The sequence below is a fragment of the Cyprinodon tularosa genome, unplaced genomic scaffold (assembly GCF_016077235.1).
Source record: "Cyprinodon tularosa strain WSP-4 unplaced genomic scaffold, ASM1607723v1 ctg10, whole genome shotgun sequence".
Taxonomy (NCBI): Eukaryota; Metazoa; Chordata; class Actinopteri; order Cyprinodontiformes; family Cyprinodontidae; genus Cyprinodon; species Cyprinodon tularosa.
The window spans coordinates 2,078,553-2,104,146 of NW_024037782.1; the positions used below are offsets into that span (position 1 = coordinate 2,078,553).

The window sequence follows — 25,594 nt, forward strand, 5'->3', positions numbered from 1 at the left end:
CTATCTACCTACCTACCAGCCAACAAAAAAATATTTTCATTTTTTTCTCTTTCCAGTGTGTTGATCTTGTACAGCACCAAAATCAAGGCATATTCAAAACACTGACACAAACTATTTAAAATGATTATGCCTCTCTTCACAACTGTAGGTTATGTAATTCCAATATAGTCACACTTTATAGAAGGGCAGATCAGTTTGCTTCCCCCGTTCAGGACCTAGAAGCTACACCAACGTAGCATCTCCAGACCTCCTGCAATACATTCTACTGTGTATATATTGTATATAGTATATTTTATGTTTTTTTTATTATATATATAGATTCTGTATTCTGTACATATATATATAATATTTCTGCACCAACACCAATTTAAATTCCTTGCAAGTACAAAACTACCTGGTAATAAACTTGATTCTGATTTAACCATGGAACATTTTTATACATCAACAGTTTTGGTCTTCTGTGATTTCTTTCTGTATATTTTGAATTGACCATATATCAGTGGGTTACTGCCTTGACTGGATTGAGTAGTTTTCTAAATCTAAATGATAAATCAGTATGGAAAAACAGTTAAATGGCTTTGTGAAGTATTTGACAGAAGGACATGCTAATTAAACTTGCTTTGGATTACCTATATTACAATATACAAAAGTTGATTGGCCAAAATTGATTTTTGCTTATTTATTTTTTTTAATAAACCATTTTTAAGACGTCTAAACTGCATAAAAGATAGTTTTCACAAATTTTCATGAAATTTTGGGTACAAATTCAAGTTTGTTTTTTTTTTACCACCTTTGAAGTTTTTTTTATTTATTTTTTTTTTAAGAGCAAAATGAAGGTTTTATTAAAAACATTTCTAATGAAAAAAAGGAATATTCAGAAAACGTATAAAATTTGTAGCTCCTTATATGAGGATTCAGACTAATTATTCCACATCAGTATAAAACACAGCCGAAGAGATATATCAGTCTATTAAAGCTCACGGAACTGGAAAAAGAAAAAAACTAAATAGGTCATAACATTTAAACAACAAACTAAGAAAATGCGATGACCAGAACTGGGCTAAGAACTCCTGTTGACATTAATGAAAAGATTAAATAACTGTTTTGTGTGGGCCAAAGATGAAAGCAGTGAGGATTTTATTTGCTATGTATGGGTTTAAATCATCAATTTGTAATTTATTAATATAAATAACATAGTCAAATGCGGTTACTAATGTGGATTGATGAGGAGTCACAATGGGACATTTTTGAAAAAGGGAAAAAAGCAGAACTTATGAAGCAGATTTTATGAGCAAGTGTGGAGAGGACAAAAAGGGTAAAAGGTCCAACAGAGGGAATCTGGAGTATTCTGCTGACTCACATAACACTAGAATACAGCCGAGTCAGCTATTGCGGCAAAGTGAAAAGGAGATCAGCTTTTTTTCCGGTCTTTATTTCCACTGGAAACCTTCACAGCTTTAACCCACTAAGACTTGACCAAAAAAGGTCTCAGTTTAACATAATGATACAAAAGAGCTCAAAACGTAAAAGTCCTTGTCCATAAATAACCAGGCATTTGTTTTGCTTTTATTAAGATTGAATAAATATTAAGACTTTATTCCCTCAGTCAAACACATTCTGTTAACTAATTGAACAAATGCAAAACAGAAGAGATGATTGATCATAAAATGTTAAACAGAGTCTTTGAGTTTATGACCAGTCAGGATTTTGTTGTTTCATGAGAGAGCAAGGGAGAAGAGCAGAGTCGTCAAGGTGAGGGTGTAGGCGGTTTAAAGAGTCCAGTCTTTCTCAAGTAGCGAACGATGAGTGGTACTGACACCACAGTGATGCTGATACGAACAGGAGCAAAGAGCTTGTGGATGGCATAGGCAAGGACAAACGTGCTGGTTCCTGCTGCCATTTTAGACTGAACCAGCTCCTCGCTGAAGCCAAGTTTGCACAGCATAGCCGCCATGTCGATTCCACTGCAGAGCCAAAATACAAAATCAGTTAGAAATATCACAATTTATCTATCTTTATTTATTTATCATAAATGAATAAAAACATTTCCTCATAAATCATTTAGAACGTACAGTAAGATTATTTTTCTTATAATTTGTGTACAACTGAAGGATTCAGATGGATACAAAAAAATTGAATTGAAGCATTTCACTTACTTTTGGTCCTTAATCATTTTGGTCCTTTAATAACAGCATATTTTATAGAACACCACCCTTTCTGTGCCTGAATCAATTTTATACATTTCTAACACGATGTTCATAATTATAGTCAGGCAAAATAAACATGAAAGGATTCAAAACCCTTTTTACTTCACATATTGTCACTCAAATGTGCATAACTGCTTTTCTGTAATCTTTTCTGGTCACTTCTTTCCAAATTCTTAGCAGGAAACCTTTCTAAGAGACCTCACCTAATTTATTGATAATATATCGATCTTTCCGTTCCTTATACCGATTTAGAAAAAAACAAAATTCCCCTAAAAGAGTGCAGGGAAATGCGCTACTTCAGCATCACAGTTGCAGAAGACTGTGCCATTGAGCCTTTTTGCTGTTCAGCACAAAAGCACACAGTGGCAGACGCAAACTGGCTCCAAATAGCAGCTTAAAAAATAACAGAGTAACTGAAAGATTAATATCTTGATTTTCAGCATTGTTTTTGTGTCTATATTTATTTTTAGAATATCACGATATATCTGATTTGGCAATATTGTGATAATATTGTATTGTCATGCATATTGTACCACAAACCCTTGCCAATAACAGAGATAGATATATAAACAATAGAAAGTCTTGATCTAACTAATAAAGCCCCTTTAAAAGTATACTAAGAAATGCTGTCATTTTATGTATATAAGTTGTTAGAGGTATAAACAGCTGTGTGCTTTTTTTTTAACAATTATTATTCTAAATATTGGAGTTTTATACACCAAATAAATCTGAGTTACATTAAAATAGGTAGCCGTTTTTATCAAGCTGCTGCATTAAAAGATTAATCTATCTTAATGCTTTTTACACATCTTCACCATGTGTACAAATACTGTATGGTAGAAAAAAATAATGACTTTCTTGTGAACAAAATAAAGGTAAATAAAGTTTTAAACGCAATCATGATGAAATGAAGGTACTTAAAGAAGCTGTGACATTGGTAACTTGCAAGTGTGTGAGCTGCTCCTGTACATTAGTTTTCTGTTGTGTTAATACTACACCACAAGATGGCGACAAAAGACAAGCTGATTATTACTTTGCATTAGGTCTGAGCTTCTAGTGTTAAAAATAAAGATGAGAAATGTTTAACCAATCTAATCAATTCTGAATTGTATTCTCTTTTACACACAAAAACTGGCCCACATTTTTAAAATATCGCTATGATCTGCTAATGAGAAAAATGTAAATGTTTTAAAAAGTTTTTAACCGCTGCTGGATTAGTTATAAAGAGCAGTTTGTGTGTTTCCAAAGGGTGATGCATTTTCCTCAAGAACTAGTAAGTTTCTCACTTTTCCCTTCAAAGAGTTGACCTCAGCCACAAATGTCGCCTTAAGTTGAAAAAACTCAGTCTGTTCTGTATTTCCCCGCTTTATAAAACAGGGTTTTGTTTTCTACAGTTGTGTCCCAATGTCTGAGCTATTTTTCTGAAATAAACATGCAAGGAATGCAGTCTTAAGCTGGCTCTATTAATATAGTCTTTCTCCCACTTTAACAGTTCCCCTAAACTCAGCATAGTGAAGTCTGCTAAATATGTGAATCTATTCTGCACCGTCACTAATTTTTCCCCTGCTGCATGCCATAACTCATTGTGATAATGCTTAAAGTCACTCTACATTAGAGTGATTATCAACTCGTAGAGAAGGAAGTATCTTCTTCATTGTGCATTACTGTCAACAAATGGCAAAGGGGTGCAGGGGATAAAGAAGAATTTGGGCTCTCTGAATGAAAAAAACACTTAATGTACCTGCCAAATGTATCTGAACTCCTATACTTCTAAATAAACCATATATTGTTTATACATTAAAGGAGAAGTTCGGTTTTTTTACACTTTAAGCCCATTTTCTGTAGTGTCCAGGATGAAATCGAATGATCGACACCAAAAGTTTGACAATTGCTCCTGTCTCTGCTATTTGGCTCATGCAGAATCCCCCCCTGGCTGCTTTAGAATGGCTTGCATAGAGCATGTCCGATAATGTCCTTAAAACAACCTTAAACGTTCTTTTTTTAAAATATGCTACTCACCGGGTCGTCAGCGCTGTTCAATGACGTTCCAAAAAGAGTTTCGTAAAGAAAAAACGTCCCTGTAGTGTTTTATTTAGCATTTTGTAAATCCCATTGAGTTCTGTAGGAATAGTCAATATACCCCTGCCACCGGAAACGGAAATGGGGCCTGTTTACACAGTTGTAGTCTTTTCGCTTCACTCTGTGTACTCCGACGTCGAGGTGCTAACGTCTCTGTTAAACACTTTAAAAAACTCTGAAAATCGAATACGAAAGGTGGATTCTTGATCATTCGATTTCATCCTGGACACTACAGAAAATGGGCTTAAAGTGTAAAAAACCGAACTTCTCCTTTAAGCAATGTGCGCAAGAAAAGCAAATCTGTCACTGGAAGGAAGGAAGGAAGGAAGGAAGGAAGGAAGGAAGGAAGGAAGGAAGGAAGGAAGGAAGGAAGGAAGGAAGGAAGGAAGGAAGGAAGGAAGGAAGGAAGGAAGGAAGGAAGGAAGGAAGGAAGGAAGGAAGGAAGGAAGGAGATTGATGATCATTGATCACTGTATTTTGCTACCAATAACAAAAACAAATTACCTGCATCCCTTACTGCATACGTAGAAGACAAAGCCCCCTGTGTGCAGCACTTATATCCCTTTCCTCTACATTCTGCATGTGCATGGCATCAAATCTGAGAGAACAGTATTCTCCGCAGTATAGGATGCACTGAATTATTAGGAGGACTTTCAATGAATGGTTTTTTTTTTTTATATGTTTTTCATATATAAAGACACACTGGCCTATAATATGCCTGTAATATCTTCTTGCTTCCTCCACTTCCATAATATATATTGATTAATGCTGCATTCTCTCAGAGCTGCTCTATTACCATGCCCAAAAACAAAAAAAGAGAGCAAACACTGTGTCAGGGTAACTTGAAGAAAAAAGAAATTAATGGACTACATTAGACTTTTGGAAGTCTTTCGTGTTACCTTGATATAAGGAGGTAGAACATTCCCAGAGACATTAGAGAAATCCCAATATGAAAGGAAACTCCCACTGCTCCATATTCTTTGAATACTTTCTTAAGCTGCTGTGTCTTGTTGGGTTTTCCTTCCTCTGGCTCTGGTGTGTTTCCTGGGTCTTTTTCTTTGCTTGAGGTAGAGGAAGCATCCTGGAGATCCTGGAGAAATAGAAAAATGTTGGGGAGTAAAGAGGAGAATAACGTAAGCTTCCAGAATCAGGAATAAAATACAAACAAAAGGTGTATGAATTTTAAACGACTATCTTTTATGCTGTAAATATGAGTGAACAAAGCTTGGTCTTTAATGAGCCTCCCTATTAATGAAGCATGAGACTCAATGGATTAAACACATTCTGCTGCCGTCTCTGTGAGCTTTAGATAATTCACATTACTGCACACTCTGTCACACTCATTAAATGCGTCAGTCAGAATCTCCCCCACACACAAAGAGCCTCTCATTGGCACACAAACACACAAACGACTCTGCTCGTGACCTTGTGACACAAGCACCACACCATCTGCAGCCGGCTGACACATTGCTTAGGAGAGGCAGGCTGCTGTAGAGCAAGCGCGGGGTAGAGAAGTGAGTCAACGTCAAACAAAAGAGCCAAAGCAACCTGCAGGCTGCTCCAGAGCACTGACACCGAGGTGGTGAGAGTTGTCATTACCAACAAGAAAGCAAACTTAATCTCCCATCTGACAAAAGTCACAGGAGTTGAATTCTATAACTCCAGTCACGCTTAAAGTAACAGAACCTGTGTGACCAGATTCAGGAAGTTAAAGAAGTGTAATGATTTGGATCAAGGATTAGACCATGCACAAAAAAAATCTAAGCAAACCTCACTGGGCATAAAAATCCCCCCCCCCCCCTTTTTTTTTTTTAAAGAATCAATTAACTGAATTTTAACACTTATATAAACGACAAGGTAAATGTTTGACCCTTTGAGCCAGTTATATAAATCTACCGAAATTTAAAAAATGACCAAAACTACTACATTCAGAACAGTCCTGATAATTTAGGTTTTAGGTTAAGGCCACCGTTAGGTCCCATTTGTAGTTCTGTTTTCTTTCCCAACTGATAAGTCATTTATAAACAGAAGTTTTTGCAGAAAATAATTTATATTTTGTAACAACCATCTGTTTTTCAATGTTATGACAATATCTCCACAAGCAGGGTACAAACTGTTTTCTCTATAGATACAGGTTATAAGCCAATATGTCTCCTAAATATTTAATGTCTGTAAAATAAACCATATACTAAAACGTTTTAATCTACAAACTATAAAAACAATTCTTACAAAAAAAAAACTGACCCAAATTATTTACAGCATGTTAAGTACATCTAAGAAACAGGATGAACAGGTCTGGATGAAATGGAAGGAGTGGAGTACACAACAGGTATGAATTAGAGACACAGGTAGGAAAACACAAGGGGGTAAAAAGTTCCTGATCCCAGTTAGACACTTTATATGATCTAAACATACAGTTGTTTCCCTTACATTTATTCTCCAGTGAGTGTGAATAAAGTTTTAAACTACATGGTTTAGAAAAGACAATGGAGGTTTATTTATATAGCAATTTCAGAGGCAAGACAGTTTAAATAGGAAAAAGTGACAGAGTCAACATTACAGTGCAAACAGATAAATACTGTCACAAAATGCTCATCCAGGGGGAGCAAGTCCTGCAAAGTCAATGACTTAATGCAATGGCTTGTTTTCCTTAAAATTAAAACTTTTAATCAATCTGACTGCATGATCTGATTGATTTGTCTCTGTAAAGTGCCCTGAGATGACATAAAATGCATTTTACAGAAAGATGAAAAGAAGTAAATAAAGCACAGCAGGTGAATACACTGCATCAAAATAAGATATTCTTATTGTAAAGGCATTAATATTTGCCTTGCACTGTTGCTATATAACTATAACTATCCTAAAATGAGTGGTACTCCTTCAGCTTTTACCTTAAATGCAAATAAATCTTTAGCTTGGGTCATCAAAATATAACCTTGGTGTTTGCTGGCAAGAAGGCATCTGAACTGGTGGTTTAATACGGCAAAGTTCCCCTCTCAGTCAAGATAAAGCAGGATTCTCAGAGAAAACAGGAAATGCCTGTGTTCTATTTTCAGGCCAACACAGGCTGGGTGCTTATAGCGCTGAACCGTTGGGACTGCATTCTTGTAAAAGCTCATAAAATTCTTAAAATACATCAATGAGGTCAACGTGCTGATACAGATAAGATGTGAGATACTACTGTAGATCAAGAGATATTAATGTGCCAACATTAATTTTAATTTTTATGGGCAAATTGAATTGGCAGATGGTGGGAGTAGAGGGACAACTGGGGGAGGTGCATCAGTGTAATACCAGCATATTTTAAGTCCTGTCATCATTAGAGGCAGTCTGAATCATGGATAGAGAAAATATCACACCAACAGTTAAAATCTTATATTTGCGCTCTAAGGGACCAAGCTTCATCTGCCAGGGAAGCACTATCAATTAATATATTCTGAAATTAAAACATTGACTAACGATTAAAAGGTACTTTATAAAATTAAGGGTATTCCAGCTAAAACCGACGGAGCCACGTTTGTTTAGCTTTAGCCCTCCGCCTCTGGTTGATGCCTTGAGATCAAAGACTTCACTGCATTGGTCTGTAACATTTCTGTATCCAGGCAACTGTATCTGCTGGCTCCTGGCAGGATGTATCTTCGGAGGTCTGTCAATTCACAAATCTCGCAACAATTTATCTTGCTTTCAAAGCAACAGATAAGGTAAATGGCCTGTACTTATATGACACATTTTATAGTCAGAGGACTTGACTTTCACACTACAAACAGTCATTCACACACTGATGGTGGCAAGCTACAGTGTAGCAAAAGCTGACCTGGGACTCACTGACAGAAGCAAGGCTGCCATACGCTGGCACCACCAGTCCCTCTGAGAACCATCAGTAGGCAATACAGGTGAAGCGTCTTGCCCAAGGACACAACTACACTGAAAGCCGGAGCTGGGGCTTAAACCAACAACCCTCCGGTTCTGGGGCAAACTCCTTCCCCAGTGATTTGTGCATCTTTCTTGCCATTATAGTGTAAGATAATCCTTTGTTTGAATCACATTTCTGTTCAGCCAAGTTTATTAACAACTTACCACGCTCCCCTCTGTAAGAAATAAAAAAATTACTTCTAAAGAAAATTTCTTTGAAAATCAACTCTTCCTGCATTTCCGAGTTCCCAGCTTTTTTACATTTAACAAAATCACCTGTTGAACATTCTTTTGACTTTTTATACTTTAACACAGCCAAATGGGCCATGTTGTTTTAATTTGTGCAACACCAGGACAGAGGTACATTTGGTCACCCTATGTGCAGTGGAAGTCTATATACCAGAGGTCCTAAACTCAGATACTTAAATGTTGGTGTGCTGCAGCTTTATGATGGGTCAATAGCACTACCTCACTAACCAGCAATCAAGCCTTGCAGAGCTCTGCCTATTAGCTGACCATGGAGTCACATGTGTTGAAGAAGAGATGCATCTAAAAGTTTCAGTACAATGGCCCCTTAGAACTGGAGTTTAAGACCACTGCTCTACGCATCTAGTTTGACAGAAAAAGAAAATCACATTAGAGCTTTCAAAGTCAGAAGCGAATTGGTGTGACCAGACCTTAAGCCAGGGATTGGCAACTCCACTCCTGAAAGGCCAGTGTCCTGACACTTAGATATGTTACTGCTCCAACGTACTCGAATCAAATTATTCAGGCGATTACCAGGACTTTAGAATCGTAGAACCTCCGTATTGATTATGGAATTCCACCATTTGATTCAGGTAAGCTAGACCGAGGAAAAAAACGTTGAATCATACCCTGAAAAATTGGGGTACATCAAAGGCTGCTTCCAGAATCTAGAAAGTGGTACAGTTGGAATGACCTGACTGAAGTCCTTACTTCAACCCAATTGAAACGTCATGTAATCAGCTGTGAAGAGCTCAGACCCAAGCTAAAATAATTAAAAAATAACAGCGATGACTAGCTGAAGAATTCAAACCCATCGTGCAACAAAGGGTTTCCTAGCTAGTAAGTAGAACTGGCTGGTGGTCCCAGTCCAATATGTTTGTGAAAGTCTTTTCCTGCACACTATGTCCCTGTTTTTTCTTTAACTTGTTAAACTGCCAATATTTCTTGATTCCTTTATATCGATATCAAATATAAATATCAGTTGTGAAAAAGGCTTTTTGGCATTTGTGAAGCTATACCGCTAGACTCTGCTGCTAAGGTCAAAAAAATAAATGTCTTTACACATGTGGAATAATTTAAAGGGCAAATAAACAGCCTTTCCAGGAATAAACCTTATTGCTTTGTTACAAAGATGTAATCTACCTGAAAAAGCCTGACCTTTGTGTTGAATTTCTTTAAATAATTTGTTACCTTACGAGTGTTGGAGCCATTTAAAAACAACACTTCATGTCAACTGAAACTTTTAATCACATCCAAAACATACATTGGTGATTACTTAAATTTCCATCTTTACTGCTAAGAATTTTAACTTTTTTATTTAGACTCAGCAAAACTATCTTTCTAATTCAGGAAAGATAAACAATGAAGAAACCAACTGATCTTTTACATCGACATCTGTCCTTTTAAATTTTGGCCCAAGCTTACTAGATGAGGCCATAGCCATGGTCACATTCTCACCAACAGATAATGGACGAGTCCAGTCCTGGTGAGTAAGCAGAGCCATTTTTCTTTTTCCAACACTGAGAGCTGAAAGTAAATACGGGCACCACCGTGGGGAGGGTCATGTGAGCGAGCAGCTAGAGGGAGCTGTGCCAGGAAGGTTGTGTAGGACATGAACAGTGGGACTGCTGTGTTGGATAACAGCTTTTCACTGCCATGAAAACACATGCAAAGTCACAATGGCATGAAAACTGAGACAAAGGCACAGTCAGGCTCTGAGCAAACATGCCGAGAGTGGGAGGGAAATGGTGAAGTGCTGATTCTCCCAGTCAGACAGTTGAGTGTCCAGCAACAAAACGCTGATTTACATTAAAAGGAAGTCTATAGATTCTTACGAGTCCAGTTCAGTTCTTAGAGTGCATCTTCTTTATGGACTGTATCACAGAGCCATTATGGAAAAGCTAAACAAAAAAAAAAAAAAAAAAGTGAAACATGACTCATTTGTTTTGCATGTGTTTTAAATCATAAAACTTTAAACTCATTTACTTTTAAAATAATGCCTTGTTCACAGCCCTGCAAAAGTGTTATTACCCTTTGGTTTCACATTTTATCAAGCCAAGTTTACAACCTCTATTACATTTTCAGGGATTTTTAAGTGATAGATTAACTCAGATGAGTACAAAACAAAGATGAAATGACAAAAAAAACAAAACAAAAAAAAGTTAAATTTCTTCAAGAAATCTTCTACTTCTCAAATATGTCCTTCTAAATGGGTTTGATACTTTGCAGTTTTAGGTCAGGAAGTATTTAAAACCTTAAGGTCACGTATAAGGTCAACATTCCTCTTAGCAAACTGGTTCAAGTTCAGTTAGATTAGACAGAAAAAGTCAGTAGACAAGTCATAAGTCATAGACTAATAATACAAATAGAAGCCTGTGTTAGTAACGGGGCAACATTATTTTTTTAAGGCAAAAGCTTTACAAGGCACTCAATGTGTGTCAAGATTCTATGACTTTTAGTTTTGCTATACATATTTTTTAATATCTGTGGTGGCAAAAGTTATAAAGGCCAACCTATTATAACTATAATTTTGCTCTTGCATCAAATAAAACAAATGTTACATTTACACAGTAATGCTAACTTTAAATGCTAGTATGTTTCAGTAGCTGCATTGACTTGCAGTAGAATTAACCAGAGGATTTCAACCACTCCTATTTCAGCCTTATCTCTAGAGAAACTTTGACATTTCACTGTTGCAGTTTGTCAGTCAGCTTCAGATAGTAAAATACTGCTCCAAAGTCCATCCCTACTGCTAATGTCCTGAAATGGCTGATGCAACATAACACTATATGTATATATGTTTAAGATTTTAACTGTTTTGTTTTTTTAAACAAGTCATTTATTCTTTTGTGCAAGTTTAGCTTTAGATTTTTCTCCAGTACATTTGTGTCCTTTTGTCTGTTTATTCTGAAACGGAAAAGCTGTAAATAAACATGGAAAATGCTCAAAATTGAAGGTTACAAAGTTAAATTGACTTATTTTGCTCAACACCAAGCATTAATGTGCAAAAGTATGAACTAATGTTAATTTCTTCATACGGTGCAAAAAGATAGACCTCATCAAAAGGTCTGTGACATACCTGTTTACACTTTTTTTTTTAACAATATAAAAATAAGCCAAGTGCATTTAATAATAATAATATACAACTTTTATTAGTAGCTCCTATTTGTTTTGAGTCAAAAATAAAATAAAAAAATCAGGTAATTGAGGAGTCCCACAAGGATTTAAAAAAAGTGAAATAAGTGACAAGTTTAAATGCTTACTTTGATTAACTGTAATAATAATTTGTTTAAGAAAGCTGCCTTAGAGATCCATCTATAGGCTACACCATATGGCATTGTGTTCTCTTCTGTAGAGCATCCTGTTTTATTTGTGGTACTTTTTTTTAAATCTTATTTTTTACATATTTGACTTTAGTAAAAGAAAAATGAAAATCAGTGGCAGGCTGTAAAGGATAAAGGGACGATATAGATTGTTAATAATTTGCATCAATACTGGTTCAGCCTTCAGTTTGAGATCCTTCTTTGTCTAAAAGTTTTAACACTAAAACAGAATTATTGAAAATGTAAATCAGATCAAAATGAGATTTTAAGTGACCTACAGGATGAATACATTCTTTTATCAAGTTTGAGTCTCTTTTCTTGACTTGTCAAGTAGTGCCTAAATATTAAAAATGCTCGGAGGCCTCAACACTTCTGAAATCACACATTCTTAAGGGCTGAACCCAACAAAAAAAAATATTGCTTAAAAGAATAAAATGGTTAAAATTATGTTGAAATGAAATAATTTCTTCTCTTTCTGTCTTTTCCGTTCTAAATTCTATGCATACTTTAACTGTTTGTAAGATCAATGAGTAAGCTTATTTTTCCTGTTTCCTATTGAGCAAACTGCTAAACTGAGCCCCTCCTCCACAACTTTACTAATACTGTAGTAATTGCAACTGGCTAATCAGATTAAAGAGATATAAACCCTTTTGCCTAGATTAAGACCACATTAAGACCAAGTATATTTTAATGGGAGTATGTTATAGGCTTCTGATCCATAATTAGAAAACCCAATGTAAGTTTCCTACTCATCCATCGTAAAAACAAAATACATGGGTGCAAATGTGAAATTCATGTAATAATCTTGTTAAATGTGCTGTTTTTTCTAATCATTAAAAACAAACTATACTAATTCTGTTAATTAAAAAAAAACTTAATGTATGAATTATGAAAACAAGGCAATGTTTCATCCATCATCCATGAACTTGACTTGTTTAAAATATCCATTGAACATTAAGATTCTTAAACATCTGAATTTTTCTGATGGTTGCTTGTATCTACTTTCAGATTGCAAACCAAGTTTGTGTCCTTGGAAGGCAAATATGAACAAATACGGGGTTTTCTTCCACCTCATGATAAATGCATTATCTGAGACCTGTCTGTGGATATTTGTTATGCTCTCTTGAACAGCTTTTAAGTGCATTTTTACAGCACTTTTGTTGACTCACCAATTAAAGCCACGTGTTGAGGAGAAGGTAAACCTATATGCTTCAGCTGCAGGTGGGTTTAGCCACAGTGAATCACTCTTCATAAACTTTCCATCTGAGCTGTCAGAGTGAGGCTCCTCGGTATAGATTGCTGCAGCGCTTAGCGTGTTTTTCGTGAAGCAGAGGGACATTAATAACATATGCACAACAAAGAGTTGTATAACAAGCCTGCTCGGTTACATGAGTGCTGCCCCGGGGGAACTGAGGGCGCCACATCCTTCCTGCTTACTAAATATTTTATGGAAAAGTTATGAATCCTCCCAAAAGGAGGCTTCAAACAGATTGCATGTGGAGGTCCGACCCTCTGATGTCCCACTGAGTTAAACAAACATTTTAATTACCGCTTTGCTGCTGTCAGCGCGCTCCTCGCGGCTCCTAGTCCCTGCGCTGGTGGAGGCGGCTCTGGTCTGCATGCTGCTGGTGTCACCTGGAAACAAAGCCTTCGTGTCTCCTCTGAGCATTGAGTTAGAAAATCGCTGAATGCTTCTGGGTGCGACCCGCTCTAAGAGTCCCCAGTCTGTTACCAAACAAGCCGAGCTGTCCCACTTCTGGACGGGCTCTGCTTGTTGGTGCGCGTGCTTCGGCTGGAGCCCGCCGGCGCACGCGCTGAGGAACCGAAGCCGCTGAAAGCTGCGGCCTGTCCGGCCTGTCAGGGAGACCTCTCCCGGTCCGCTTGCTTTGACCCGCACCACAAACCAGCCCGGACGTTTGTAAGCCTGATCCAGTACAGACGCTGGCAGCCTCCCCGCACGGCACAAAAACATTGTTGGTGCGCCTCCACTGGCGAGGTTAGAGTGTCCAGAAAATCAAATTAGGCGAGTTACTCGACCTGAACAATTAATTATTAAAGTGGGTGGCGGTAAACATGCTGCCCTGTGGCCCCTGGTGTCCCCTCCGGTCCTCCTGTAGTCCGATTATTGCAGACAGCCAATCCGGACTGACGCGCAACCGCAGATAGTTAAATCCAGAGAGGAGGGAGGGGGTATTTAAAGGCATAACCGTGTATGTTTATCTAATAGAGTTACATCATAACCCGAAGATTAAATTAAGATAAGTTTAGCTTTTTAAAAAAAAAAAAATAATCTAAACATGTTTAAATTAGGCTTCCTGTCTATGATCTCCATTTACCAAAAAGAACTGGCTGCTGAGTTTTTGAGTTAAATAAGCCACAAATCAATCAATAATACCCAGAGGCGTAGCCAGAACATTTTTATAAGGGTGGCCAGGCAATAACCAATGTACACTGAGGGGGGGCCTAAAGCAGATAGGCAACAGAACCTTAGAGTCAATCTACACTGTTCCAACAGAAAAGTTGGACTTAGACAGCCTCCACACGTCACAGCGTCTAAGTCTAAGCGAAAATTCGTTTGGAACAGCTCTCTGAACAATTTCATCCTTTTTAAAGTGCAGCCTTGAAAAATAGTTTAAAAAATTTTTTACAGATCTAAATTTTTTTAATATATATAATGATAAAATATAACAAATATAATAAAATACAATACAATAACGCATTTTACAAAAATTCAGCAGTCTAATTGCAGTGGGGAAGAAACTGTTCTGGAATCTGCTGGTCCTGCATCCGATGCTTGAAGTCTCTTCCCAGAGGGCAGCAGGGAGAACAGTCCATGGTGGGGGTGTGAGGGGTCATTTATGATGTTACAGGCTCAGGACACCCAGGGCTGGGATGACTTTTTTTTATGGACGAAAGAGGAGCCCCGATGATCCTCTCTGCTCTCCTCACCAGTCTTTGGTGCTGCAGCCTCCACACCTGTGAGGCAGCTGGTCAGAACGCTCTCTATTGTGTTTCTGTAGAAGGTGGTGAAGATGGGTGGGGGCAGGTAGGCTCTCCTCATCCTCTACAAAAAGTACATGCGCTTCTGCATCCTTTTGATCAGTGAGATGGTGTTTACATTCCAGGTGAGGGTGTCTGTGATGTGCACCCCCATGAATTTGGTGCTGCTGACCACATCTACAGCTGAGCTGTTGATGAGCCGTGGAGCGTGGTTAGGTCGGTTCTTCCTGAAGTCCAAGATGATCTCCTTCGTCTTCTCCACTTTTCAGGATCAGGCTGTTATCTTTGCACCAGTCCACCAGCTACCCCACCTCTTCTCTGTAGTCCAGGTCATTGATTTAATTAGCAAAACATCCATATTTTCTAAATAAAGACAAACTATACTTTCCTACAGCCTTTGCTAACAAGTAAGCGCATATATTTAAACATCTGTGCTTTTTAAATAAAAGGTATAGTGATAAAATTCTTTCAGTTTTGGGATCGGGGCATAAATCTTTTCCATCATTATTACTTACCTACTTGTATCAATAAACATTCTGCATAAAATTGATATTTACAAGCACAAATATCTACATAAATTGATTATTTGATACGTTTTTATTTAAATTGTTATTTATCTATGATTTCACTGAAGACTACCAGAGGACTTGCAGAGACACATAATTTTCTCTTTACCCCATATAACACAAAATCTAGTTCTGAAAAGAGCATGAATTCTGTATTTCTCATCTTTGATGTCAGTATATTGATGTGTATTATTAACCATGAAAAATTTTAATGTTTTGAATATTCCACTTGAGAGTATTACTGCTGTCACCATCTGTATTAGAGGGAACAAATGGTAGGGGTGGCCACAGGGGTGGCCAATGCTTGGGTAAGGGTGGCCATGGCCACCCCTGGCCCCCCATCTACTCCACCCCTGATAATACCTAATATCAAGCAAACGGCAAAAAAAAATATTTAAGGAATCAATATATTGGTGGATATTTGATCCTTACACCACATCAAACACATTTCCATGAAATGATGCAAAGGTTTCTGCACATCCTGACTTTATATTGAATATAACCCCTGTGATAAGCTACAAAAAAAACATATGACTAGTTTTCTTATAGATACTTTTTAATAAATGAGAATGTTATAAAATACCCACTGTCTCTTTTACTTGATCTACCCAGTAATTCAACTCATTGGACCCGATAATTAGATTTATCACTCGGACTGATTCAGTTCAGTTTGAATTCAGTTCATCTATGTTGCACCAATTCACAACACGTCACTTCACTTTACAGAGATAGATTGTTTCACAGTTTTCTAAGGAAAACCAGTTGATTGCAGAGCAAGTTCCTTCTGCATGAGCATGTGACAGTTGATATTTGCTTGTATCTTGTTGTTGACTCGACAGCAATCCCTCACAGCAAGGATGCGTGAAGTGACAATAGAGAGGAAAAACTCCACATTTAACAGGAGGACACCTCCATTAGGACCAAGCTCAGTGTGAGAGGCCAACTGGGGTTACAAAGAGATAGAAGCAGTCATAGAAAAAGAAGCAGACATGCAAAACAAACATAGAAGCAGCATTGACCTATAAATACTTATGTTAGAAAAAGTAACAGGAAACTAGCTGCACAGGTTTTCTGTCAGTATCACATAACCACATCCAGAAGTTCATTTTTATAGCTATGCCTCTCATTTCAGAGTACTTTATTGAAACATGATGCCAGTGTTTGTGAAGGAGTATGATATGTTGACCCTTATTTAGGTAAATACAGTTTATGGAGAGCTATGCCATTTTGATAGGTTAGTTTGAATAAAAATATCTCGATAGGTTAGATGTTTCATAGGAAATACTGTGTTGGGGTAATACCGTAGTAATGTTGCCTGAAATTCATGGATGAGCAATGTAAAAGCTTTGATTGCAGCATATTACCCAAAGGTAACAAAGTGGGCTACATTAATAATTGGCAATCCTTTTGGGGAAACCTGGTCTGATTCGGTGAGACTGCATCCATCCCACTTTGGATGGTGCAGCTCTTCTTTCTAGAAATCTGGACGAATCCATTAGTCCTCTATAACACTTACAACCCAGGGTGCAGACCAGGAAGCAGAGTCATATTTTATCACACCTCTCTGCAGCTTCTCTACTGTTACGCAGTCACTACTGTTACACAGTCACTCCGACAGAAAATCTCTGATGTCATCACCCTAAGCACAGGCTTCAGTTAGGACTGTGCCCTGAGCCCCCTGCTGTTCACTCTGATGACACACCACTGTGTCACCAGGTTCACCACCAACCACATTGTGAACTTTGGAGACGATACCATGGTGGTGGGCCTCATCAGAGACGGAAAAATAACAGCCTGATGCTTAACGTGGAGAAGACGGAGATCATCGTCGACATCAGGAAGAACAGGCCTAACCACACTCCACTGCTCATCAACAGCTCAGCTGTAGAGGTGGTCAGCAGCACCAAATTCCTTGATTTGTCATGATCTGCTCCAATAGCTGGCCTTAATTGCTCATTTCACTCACCTGCTTAGTCTGCCCAGTTCCCAATCATCTCTGATCTCATCCACCTGTAGGTTCTGCTTTATATTCAGTCCAGCCCAATCATCAGGGCCAGATCGTTGTATGCTTTCTGTTTGCTCCCTGTTTTATTTCTGTTAGTGTCCTGTCAGTTTACCTAGTTTTAGTTATTTCTAAAGTTCATGTTCCAGTGAGGAGTTTATTCTCTAGCCAGTGTCCTCAGGCGAGTATTCAGTGACCAGTGGTGAGAGCGTTTCAGCGTTTCCCTTGGGGTTCTGTTTTCCTGATTCTGTTCCCTCTCACCCACTGGCCCTCTCTGTCCCTGCCTGATCTGTTCGCCTGAACCTCGGTTGGCCTCCTCCTGGATTCTGCCTCCCAGGGTGTGTTTCTGTCTGAGCTGGATGCTCAACGCACGGGACTCTGAACCCATCCTCCAAGATATGTTGCTGTCTGAGCTGGATGCTCAACGCACGGGACACTGAACCTTCCTTCGCGCTCTGATGGATCCTAGAACCCGGATCTGTCCATTCCTGAGTGAACTGTACTGTTAAACCAGCTAAGTGACTCACTCTAATCATTTTCTGTTCAGGTGATAGTGGTCACTTACCTGTGTTTCTCTCTACTGAATCAGTGATGGGTTGTGCTCCGCACCTGCGGTTGCTGCAGTTGCAGTTCCACAGCAGCGTGTTTCTGTTCTGTCTGATTTGGTTTTAATAAATGTTTTGAACTTTCCTACTGGCTGTCTCACCTTGAATATTGGGTCCATTTGTTTGGCTTTATGACAGGGGTTGCACATGGCAGGCAACCTCACCTGACTGTAAACACTGCCTCACTGGTCAAAAGGGCACAGAAGCACTTGTACTTCCCACCCATCCTCACCACCTTCTACAGAAGCACCATAGAGAACGTTCTGGCCAGGTGTCTCACTGTGGGGTGTGGAGGCTGCAGCGCCTCAGACTGGAAGAAAGTGAGAAGAGTCTTGAGAACAGCAGAGAGGAACTCCTTTTTCCCAGTAAGGTGATAATCTCTTGGATGTAGGGAAGAATGGAGCATTTTGAATTATGTAAGCGAGAGTAATAACTTCATTCTAAATTTTAAGTTGCTATTTCTGTTTATTTATGATGATTGATGTTTACAGCTAATAAACCCCCGTAATTAGATGTAATAATTACAGCATCAGCCTACATAAGATAAAACTAAATTGCATGTTATTTGTTCTACAAACATTAAATTAGATGACACTTTTTGCTGTTTTAGATCAGTGAGGATCATTTAAAGTTTTTCAACTGCTAAACGATTAGATAATTATAGGGAGAGAATGCAAAGTAATTAAAGTTCCTATGATCTTAACAAAACTAGGAAAGAGGATGGAAGCCAACAAACCTGACTAAGTGATACCAGTGCTGAGGAAAGGGCAAATAATTGCAATGCATGATTTTTGAAAAGACTGCAAAAGGGTTGGCTAAATATTTGATAGAAATGCAGCTTTTAAAAGCAATTTTGATAAATAGTAAGAAAGTGTAATTCAGACTTTAATTTGAATATAGTTTAAAAACATTATCTAAGCATTTTATCTTGATCTTTATTATGTAATTTAGCAAATGACAATAATCAAAATAATACCCACTGAAGAAAGAAAATATATCTAATCTCACTTAAAGTCAGAGAGAAAAGATTGATTCTCTTTTTCTAGTTTCAGTTCCCTGATATAAATGCAATTTTCATGTTAGAAAATAATTACCGTATACTGTATATATTTTAAATTCTTGTTTTCGAAACACCAAAATATATTTTCACAGGTATTGAATAGAAATGCTTATGTCTAATTTAGTTTTTGGGGATCAACAAGTTGGGCGACCAAGTTAAAAAAAAAAAAAAAAAAAGCTTGGTGTTACCTTTAATGCTTGTAGAGTATGGTTGTTATCCACTCAAACAGCATGCCTTCACATGGCCCATCCCTGTGACACTGCCTCATTGTTTGCAGTTATCTTTGAGATGCAGTGTCATGATGGGAGAAAACCGCAGGGGACCCTGTAGAGAGAACAGAAAATTTAACCGTCTCGATAACACACACTTCTGAGGTAGACTAGAGCAAGCCAGACATTTATGTCTGTTTTCCAGGAGCAAACAAAAGTACAATCTGACAGAAATGTAAACTAAAGATGTCCTCTTATAAGAGCGTGGTGACATGAACCAGAATATTCAAGCTCCATAACCGTCACCACGGCTCTATTACAGAACACTTTCCTAGATTTCATGTTATCAAAGGATGTTGATGCTTTTCTTAATTCAGCTGTAAGTCATGTGCTGAACTCAGCTGGTTTTATCTGACCTTTGAATCATTTGATGAATAATGCATATCTGCACATTCAGTAAGAAAAAGCCAGACAGAAAAGTAAGTAGGAGGTAAGATAAAAAGGGTGGGTTGATGGCAGGAAGCCATCAAAAACGTCCTCAAGTGGTGGAGCCCCTGACTTTTCATCAGCAAAGCCACATCGGCATGTGGGCGGATTTTGTACTGCTACTAGTTTGAACCGCTTTTGTTGCTGAGGCAGAAACATTTATCTGCTGGGGCCACATAACAGTCATGAATGCAAATGTTAGAAAACGGGACCAACGTCTTTCTTACACATAACTGAAACAATGCAAGTTTAGAAAAGTGAAGTAAAAATGAGACAAAAGTCTTAACCCTTTAAAGCCCAATCCAAGAATAAAACAAAACAGAAAATTACTTTTTCTTTTGTTTGAAGTCCTTATTTGGCCTTTTAACAAAATATGTAAAAAGAAAAAACAGAAATGCATTTTTGATATTAATAATTTATTACTATGCGATAAGTCAAGATTATTTTTTGTGTAGTCTTCTGCCCTCTTTTATCAGGTTTATCTGATTGTGTAAAATAGGATTTTGAGCAAAGTTTTTACCATTAAATTATGCAAAAGGAACCTGAATTAAAAAATAAAAACATTAAGCAAAAGAATAAAACAATGTGATTGTGTTAGTGTCAATGCTGATTCAAATGCTAATCAGAAAAGATTGTTGTTGTTTTTTTTTTATCTAAGGCAATTCATATATGACGAGATGTTTTTGTATTGGGTTTGTAGAGGGATTTTATCATTAGACCTCAGTGCTATTCTCCAGAAATGTGTTTATAGTAGTGCTTACAATATACATTTATTATGCTTGGAAAGCTGGGAAGCTTGGAGTGATCTAGCTTTGGTGAATGAAGTTATAATCAGTGTAAGAATAAACATCCTAAAACTTTTTCAAACTCTCCTGCCGGAAGGTAGGGGTCTAGAGCCTCAACGACGATAAACTCAATGAACAAATGGGTTTATAAAGAAAATTCTTTATTTGTTTTAAACACTATCAAAATTTTTTTGGATTTAAAGCATTCAAATACAGAATCACTGATTTGTTTTTGGTGAATCTGCAGTCACACAGTGGTCATAATGTTCCTGGATTTCAACCATTTAAATCCCTTGCCATGCTGAGCTGAGTCAAGTATTCGGAACTGCAGACAGAACTTCTGTATGGAGTGGCATGGAAGTTGAATATTAATGTAGACATTCTGCAGCAATGGCAAAAAAGAGCACTTAACATAGTTGACATTTGTAAATTAGGAAGCTCTGGCTTTGGCTTATCCACAGCATTCATGGCAGATTTCCTTAACTGGAGACAAAACTGCATATAGGAAGTATTACATTTAATAAATCAATATCAGCTCTTGTTCTTAAGTAAAATGGCATTGAGTAAACAAACATTAAGAGGCTTCAATTAAAGACTGTCAGTCATACAGGAACAAATCTGCCCATTACTAAAAAAAAGAGCCTCATGGGTTTCTTCTAACTATAACACCCTGCTTAAATAAAATCCCTTTACTTTTGGCAATAAGAGCCCAATGTTAAAAAGGCTGTGAGGTTTATGCTATCTGTCACCATAGCTGTATTTCACAATAACTACATTATACTTTTATAATTCACAGGGATTATCTATTACTTCAGCTGTTGTTTTTACCCACAAGGTCTATGCAACTTCCTTTTTGGTTCCCTCTAAACCGTGTGATGTGGTCCCTGTGTTTTTTCATCCACTGTCTGAGGGTTTCATAACCTCTCTGTTTAACGTCACAGCTTCCACAACAACATAAGAAATATTCCAACCTGCTTCCTTCTTTGTTGTTCTGTTTTTGTTAGTTTTCTCAGAAAGCATGATGGCGGACAGAAAAAGTGCAATGGACCCAGCGGTTTGCCGATAGACTGTTGGAGATAGAAACCAGTCCCCACAGGACCTCAGCTGATAAAAGCAGTAGAAGATAGATGAAACAGAAACCAAAATCCTGCATAAAAAACACTTTGCTCATAACTTTTAAACATTGAAAAATAAATGTGCTGCTGTCCTTATTTGCTTCCTCTGATTCAATGTTTTAAAGCTATACACTGGAAACAAAGCAAGTTGCTTTTGGTCTGAATGTGTCAGAGTTTAAGTGACTATTGTTCACAGGACGTTATCACACTAATGCAGGGTGTTGGGTCACTGTGGTTGCTCCACTTTGGAATGCAATCCTTAAACACCAGGATCATTTCGGCTGCCTGACAAGTTTAGGCGGGATGTCAGTGCTTAGTTTTTCATTTAGTGTTGTAAGAGCTGTTTGGTTTCATTTTTGCATAAAGATGTTGGTGTTTATTCACCTACATTTTGTAAATACAGAGTCGATAATACCAATGATAAGAGTAAGAAAAAAAAACACAAATGAAATTCTGCTAAAATAGGTTCAAGCTTTCAGTCTCTATCACCATTAATTTATTGTGGTTAAGGTTTGGGCTAATGCTCAGAAAACTGACCTTCACCATGTGACATGCTGCTGCTCTTCTATAAAATACGGTGTCTGGTATGATGAGTTTCTTTAACTTCAAATGTTACTCTGATATAGATTTTTGTCTCAAATGCAAAACTGTGTGGGATCAAGCATGTCTGCTTTAACTTTAGCCTGTTACTTTTCTTTTCTCAAAGATGCAGCGTTTTCTACTTCAACAAAAGCATATTCAATATAGTTAAAAACGCAAATCTTTTCATCTTCAATAAAATCTTAAAACTATGTTTCTAATCTAAAGTTATGGAGCAAAATGTATCCTACTTGGTCATGAAAAGTGTTTTTCTCATATTTTTATAATCACATATGTTATATTTATATGTATCCTCTTTTACTGTGAGCTATGCTTCATATGTTACTAGTGATATTTGTTCAAAGCTTGTTTAATCAATTGAGTTATGAGAATCAGATATAAAACATAAAAATCCAGCAAAAGAACAATTATTTACATAAACATGGATCAGACCAAATAAAACATAGTGTTTTCTTTGAATAAATATATTTAAATATATGTGACATTGCTCATGTATATTTATGTGGATAATTGGATAATGCAAAAAGATACATCCTCAACCAGAGATATCTCTGATATTCAACTACCAGTTCTAGTATCAGACATGAAGAGATTTACACAGAAGCATCTTGTGATGTTAAAGGGTGGATGTCAGAGATAGAGATGGAGACAAATGGTGTAAGAGAAGGAGTGGACCAAAGACAGAGCCATGAGGGACCTGGTAAATAAGAGGGCACACAGTAGAGATCTTCTAAGTAGAATAACTGTCTAAATAAAAAGGACAATATGGCCAAAACCATTCAAAGACTGGCCTTTAAAGTTTCTATTATTACTCTCTTCTTGAGATACATTTCCATTAAATTCTCCCTTCTTAAAATTAATTACAGTATCGATGCTTCATGTTTCTCTGTCTTCTTTCAGCATCCCTCCTTTTTATACCGTAGTGAATGCTTGGTATGTGTTTGAATGCTGCTTCTGGATTAGATCTATACTGCTTTTCAATGAGGAGGACAGAAGGACTGGGATCAGAGCCAGCTAGCCTGGACTCAGTGGTTCAGGCACAAAGGCAATGACAGGCAACAGGGAGGGAGGTTAATGCAGTCCAGATCACGAGTTTTCAGCACCATTGTTCTCTACCCAGTCTTTATTCCGTGGGTACACTCACTGGCCACAGTCATCTAGAGATGTAAAGTGGATTTTTCTGTTCATTTGCTCCGACTACACAGACTGTGTGCTAATGTGGACGCTTAACAAATACGTTTTAGGGCTTACAATTGGTTCCTTTTTTCAAATTCATGAGTTTCTGAAAGGCAAGTGGTTCTTTTTAATTAACCCATCCATTTAAGACTGGGCTCAAACATAAAACAAATATTCACAATAATTTTACTCTATTTTTAAACATATTCTTTTTTTTATTTTACCTTGGAGACCAAAAAATCTTTATTATGAGTAAAGCTGAATAACTGTAGTTATTTTTGTGTAAAAAAAACTTGATTTGCACATGCAGCCAAGTCCCCAACAGCTGTGTTGTAAAAGGAGACATGATCACTTTGCACAACAGAAGACAGCTGCGTAGTAGATACAGCTGATCTCTTAGCGTCCAAACCACAGATATTTGTTTAAAAAATAATAATAATAATTTCAAGTGTTAATGTAATGCTCTAAAAAAGCATTATCAACTCTTATGACACTGTTATGTAGGCTTTATCATTTCAGACACCATTTAAGTTTCTAAAAATATACCATTTATTCAAAATATGTTAATGCAGCCATCAATATATACCAGTAATTACAAAAATCAGTAGTTGTTGTTTATTTATATCATTATAGACAACAGGGCCTGCGGAAAAGAACAAGCAATAATTCCTCCATATATCGCTTCGAGTCACATCTGAGTTTGGTTTTTTAAAATATTACATATACTGAGTTTAACACTTTGCAGAAGCTAAAACATTGATTTCTTTCTACTGACTCATTACAAATGGCTATCAATTGAAAGTAATGATGCAGTATTTAGTCTAAAGTTACCAGACATAAAGTTGAACATAAAAAAAAGTTAACAGAAAAACACCTTTTCTTTTTGGTTATAAAATGTTTTAAAAAGATGCAAAACATTTTAGGATAGAGGGCCACCTGGATGCATGCAATGAATTTATAATTCCTGGATAATTAAAAAAAGGGCTTTAACTTGTTTTAGAGTGATTTGCATTCATAACATGAATGTAGACATTGTTTATTTAGACAAGTGATTGTATTAGTTCCCCTAGAACAAAAAAACAGACATGTAAAGGCGAAATATGAGAAGAGATCTGGGAACATCGATACGATCATATTTACACAGTTTTCTGTACATTTATATAACACTGTACAGGTAATTATAATCGGAAAACAAAATGATATTATAAATAATTTTACAAAACAATAGGGGTGAGCATAAATGGTAAAGTAATCCTTAACTCTTCAAACCTTTATATATGCTTTGAAAGTTTGGAATACTCTTTGGCACTAATAAGATCAAAGGCTGTAGGTCAGTTAAAGGATTAGTTCAGCTATTTTGGAAATACACATTCTAAGAAATAATTGAAAATGGTGACACCATTTTTATGTTTATTATGAAACTGCAGCAGGTCAAAGTAGATCTATATAAATAATAAAAAACAAAACAATCAAACAAAAAAAAAGCCCCCCACCAGCAAAAATTGAGGGATTTTGATCTTTATGTGTTGTCATGCATTTGCTACCCTGTGGGGACAATTTCCTAGGAATATGCTACTTTGTGGGGACTTACAGGTACTTGAGACGACCAAGGACTGGTCCCAGTGAGAAATTCTCTTCTTTTACTGAAGTTTAGGACTAAGATGGGAGATTAGGTTAGGTTTATGTCAGGCAATAGAAATTTATGTAATATGAAGTGAAATCAATGGAAAGTCCCCACAAGGACAGTGGGATACACATGTGTGATCAGATCGGTTTGTGGATGATCACATTAGGGCTGCAACAAACAATGATTTTGTTGATTATTTTTTTAATTAAATTAATAATCAGATAGCAAAAGGTTAAAGATTTTTTACAGTATTAAACCAGGTCAAACTTAAATGTTTCCACTTAAGGGGTACTGGATAAAACATATTTCTTACAAGTACTGCTCTAAGTGGGTTGCTCTGTCAGCTAAAGGCATGTTTTAGTCTCTATACTCCAGGATATGAACAATTGATTATATATTAATTGTTTCAGCCCTAGATCACATATATTTTATATATCTTTAAGAGATTCAATTACTTCGGGTAGTGAGGTTCAGTAGTTTCTGACTTAATGTTATACCTTTAATAATTCAAAGATACTGTTGTAAGGGAGGTGATGGGCATGTGGTTAATTTACACCATTTATTTGCTTCTTTCATGCTACCCATTCATACCTACA

At 37.0% G+C, this 25,594-nt stretch overlaps 1 protein-coding gene across 1 annotated transcript; it reads right to left on the bottom strand.

Annotated features, from left to right (window-relative positions):
- Positions 1-1,650: 1,650 nt before the first annotated feature.
- Positions 1,651-13,939, bottom strand: fam210b (family with sequence similarity 210 member B). Its single transcript, XM_038299970.1, has 3 exons — positions 13,317-13,939; positions 5,186-5,376; positions 1,651-1,964 (listed from the first exon to the last, which is right to left on the bottom strand). The coding sequence occupies exons 1-3, from the start codon at positions 13,737-13,739 to the stop codon at positions 1,748-1,750; spliced, it is 831 nt and encodes a 276-aa protein (XP_038155898.1). The 5' UTR covers positions 13,740-13,939; the 3' UTR covers positions 1,651-1,747.
- Between the last annotated feature and the right edge of the window lie 11,655 nt (positions 13,940-25,594).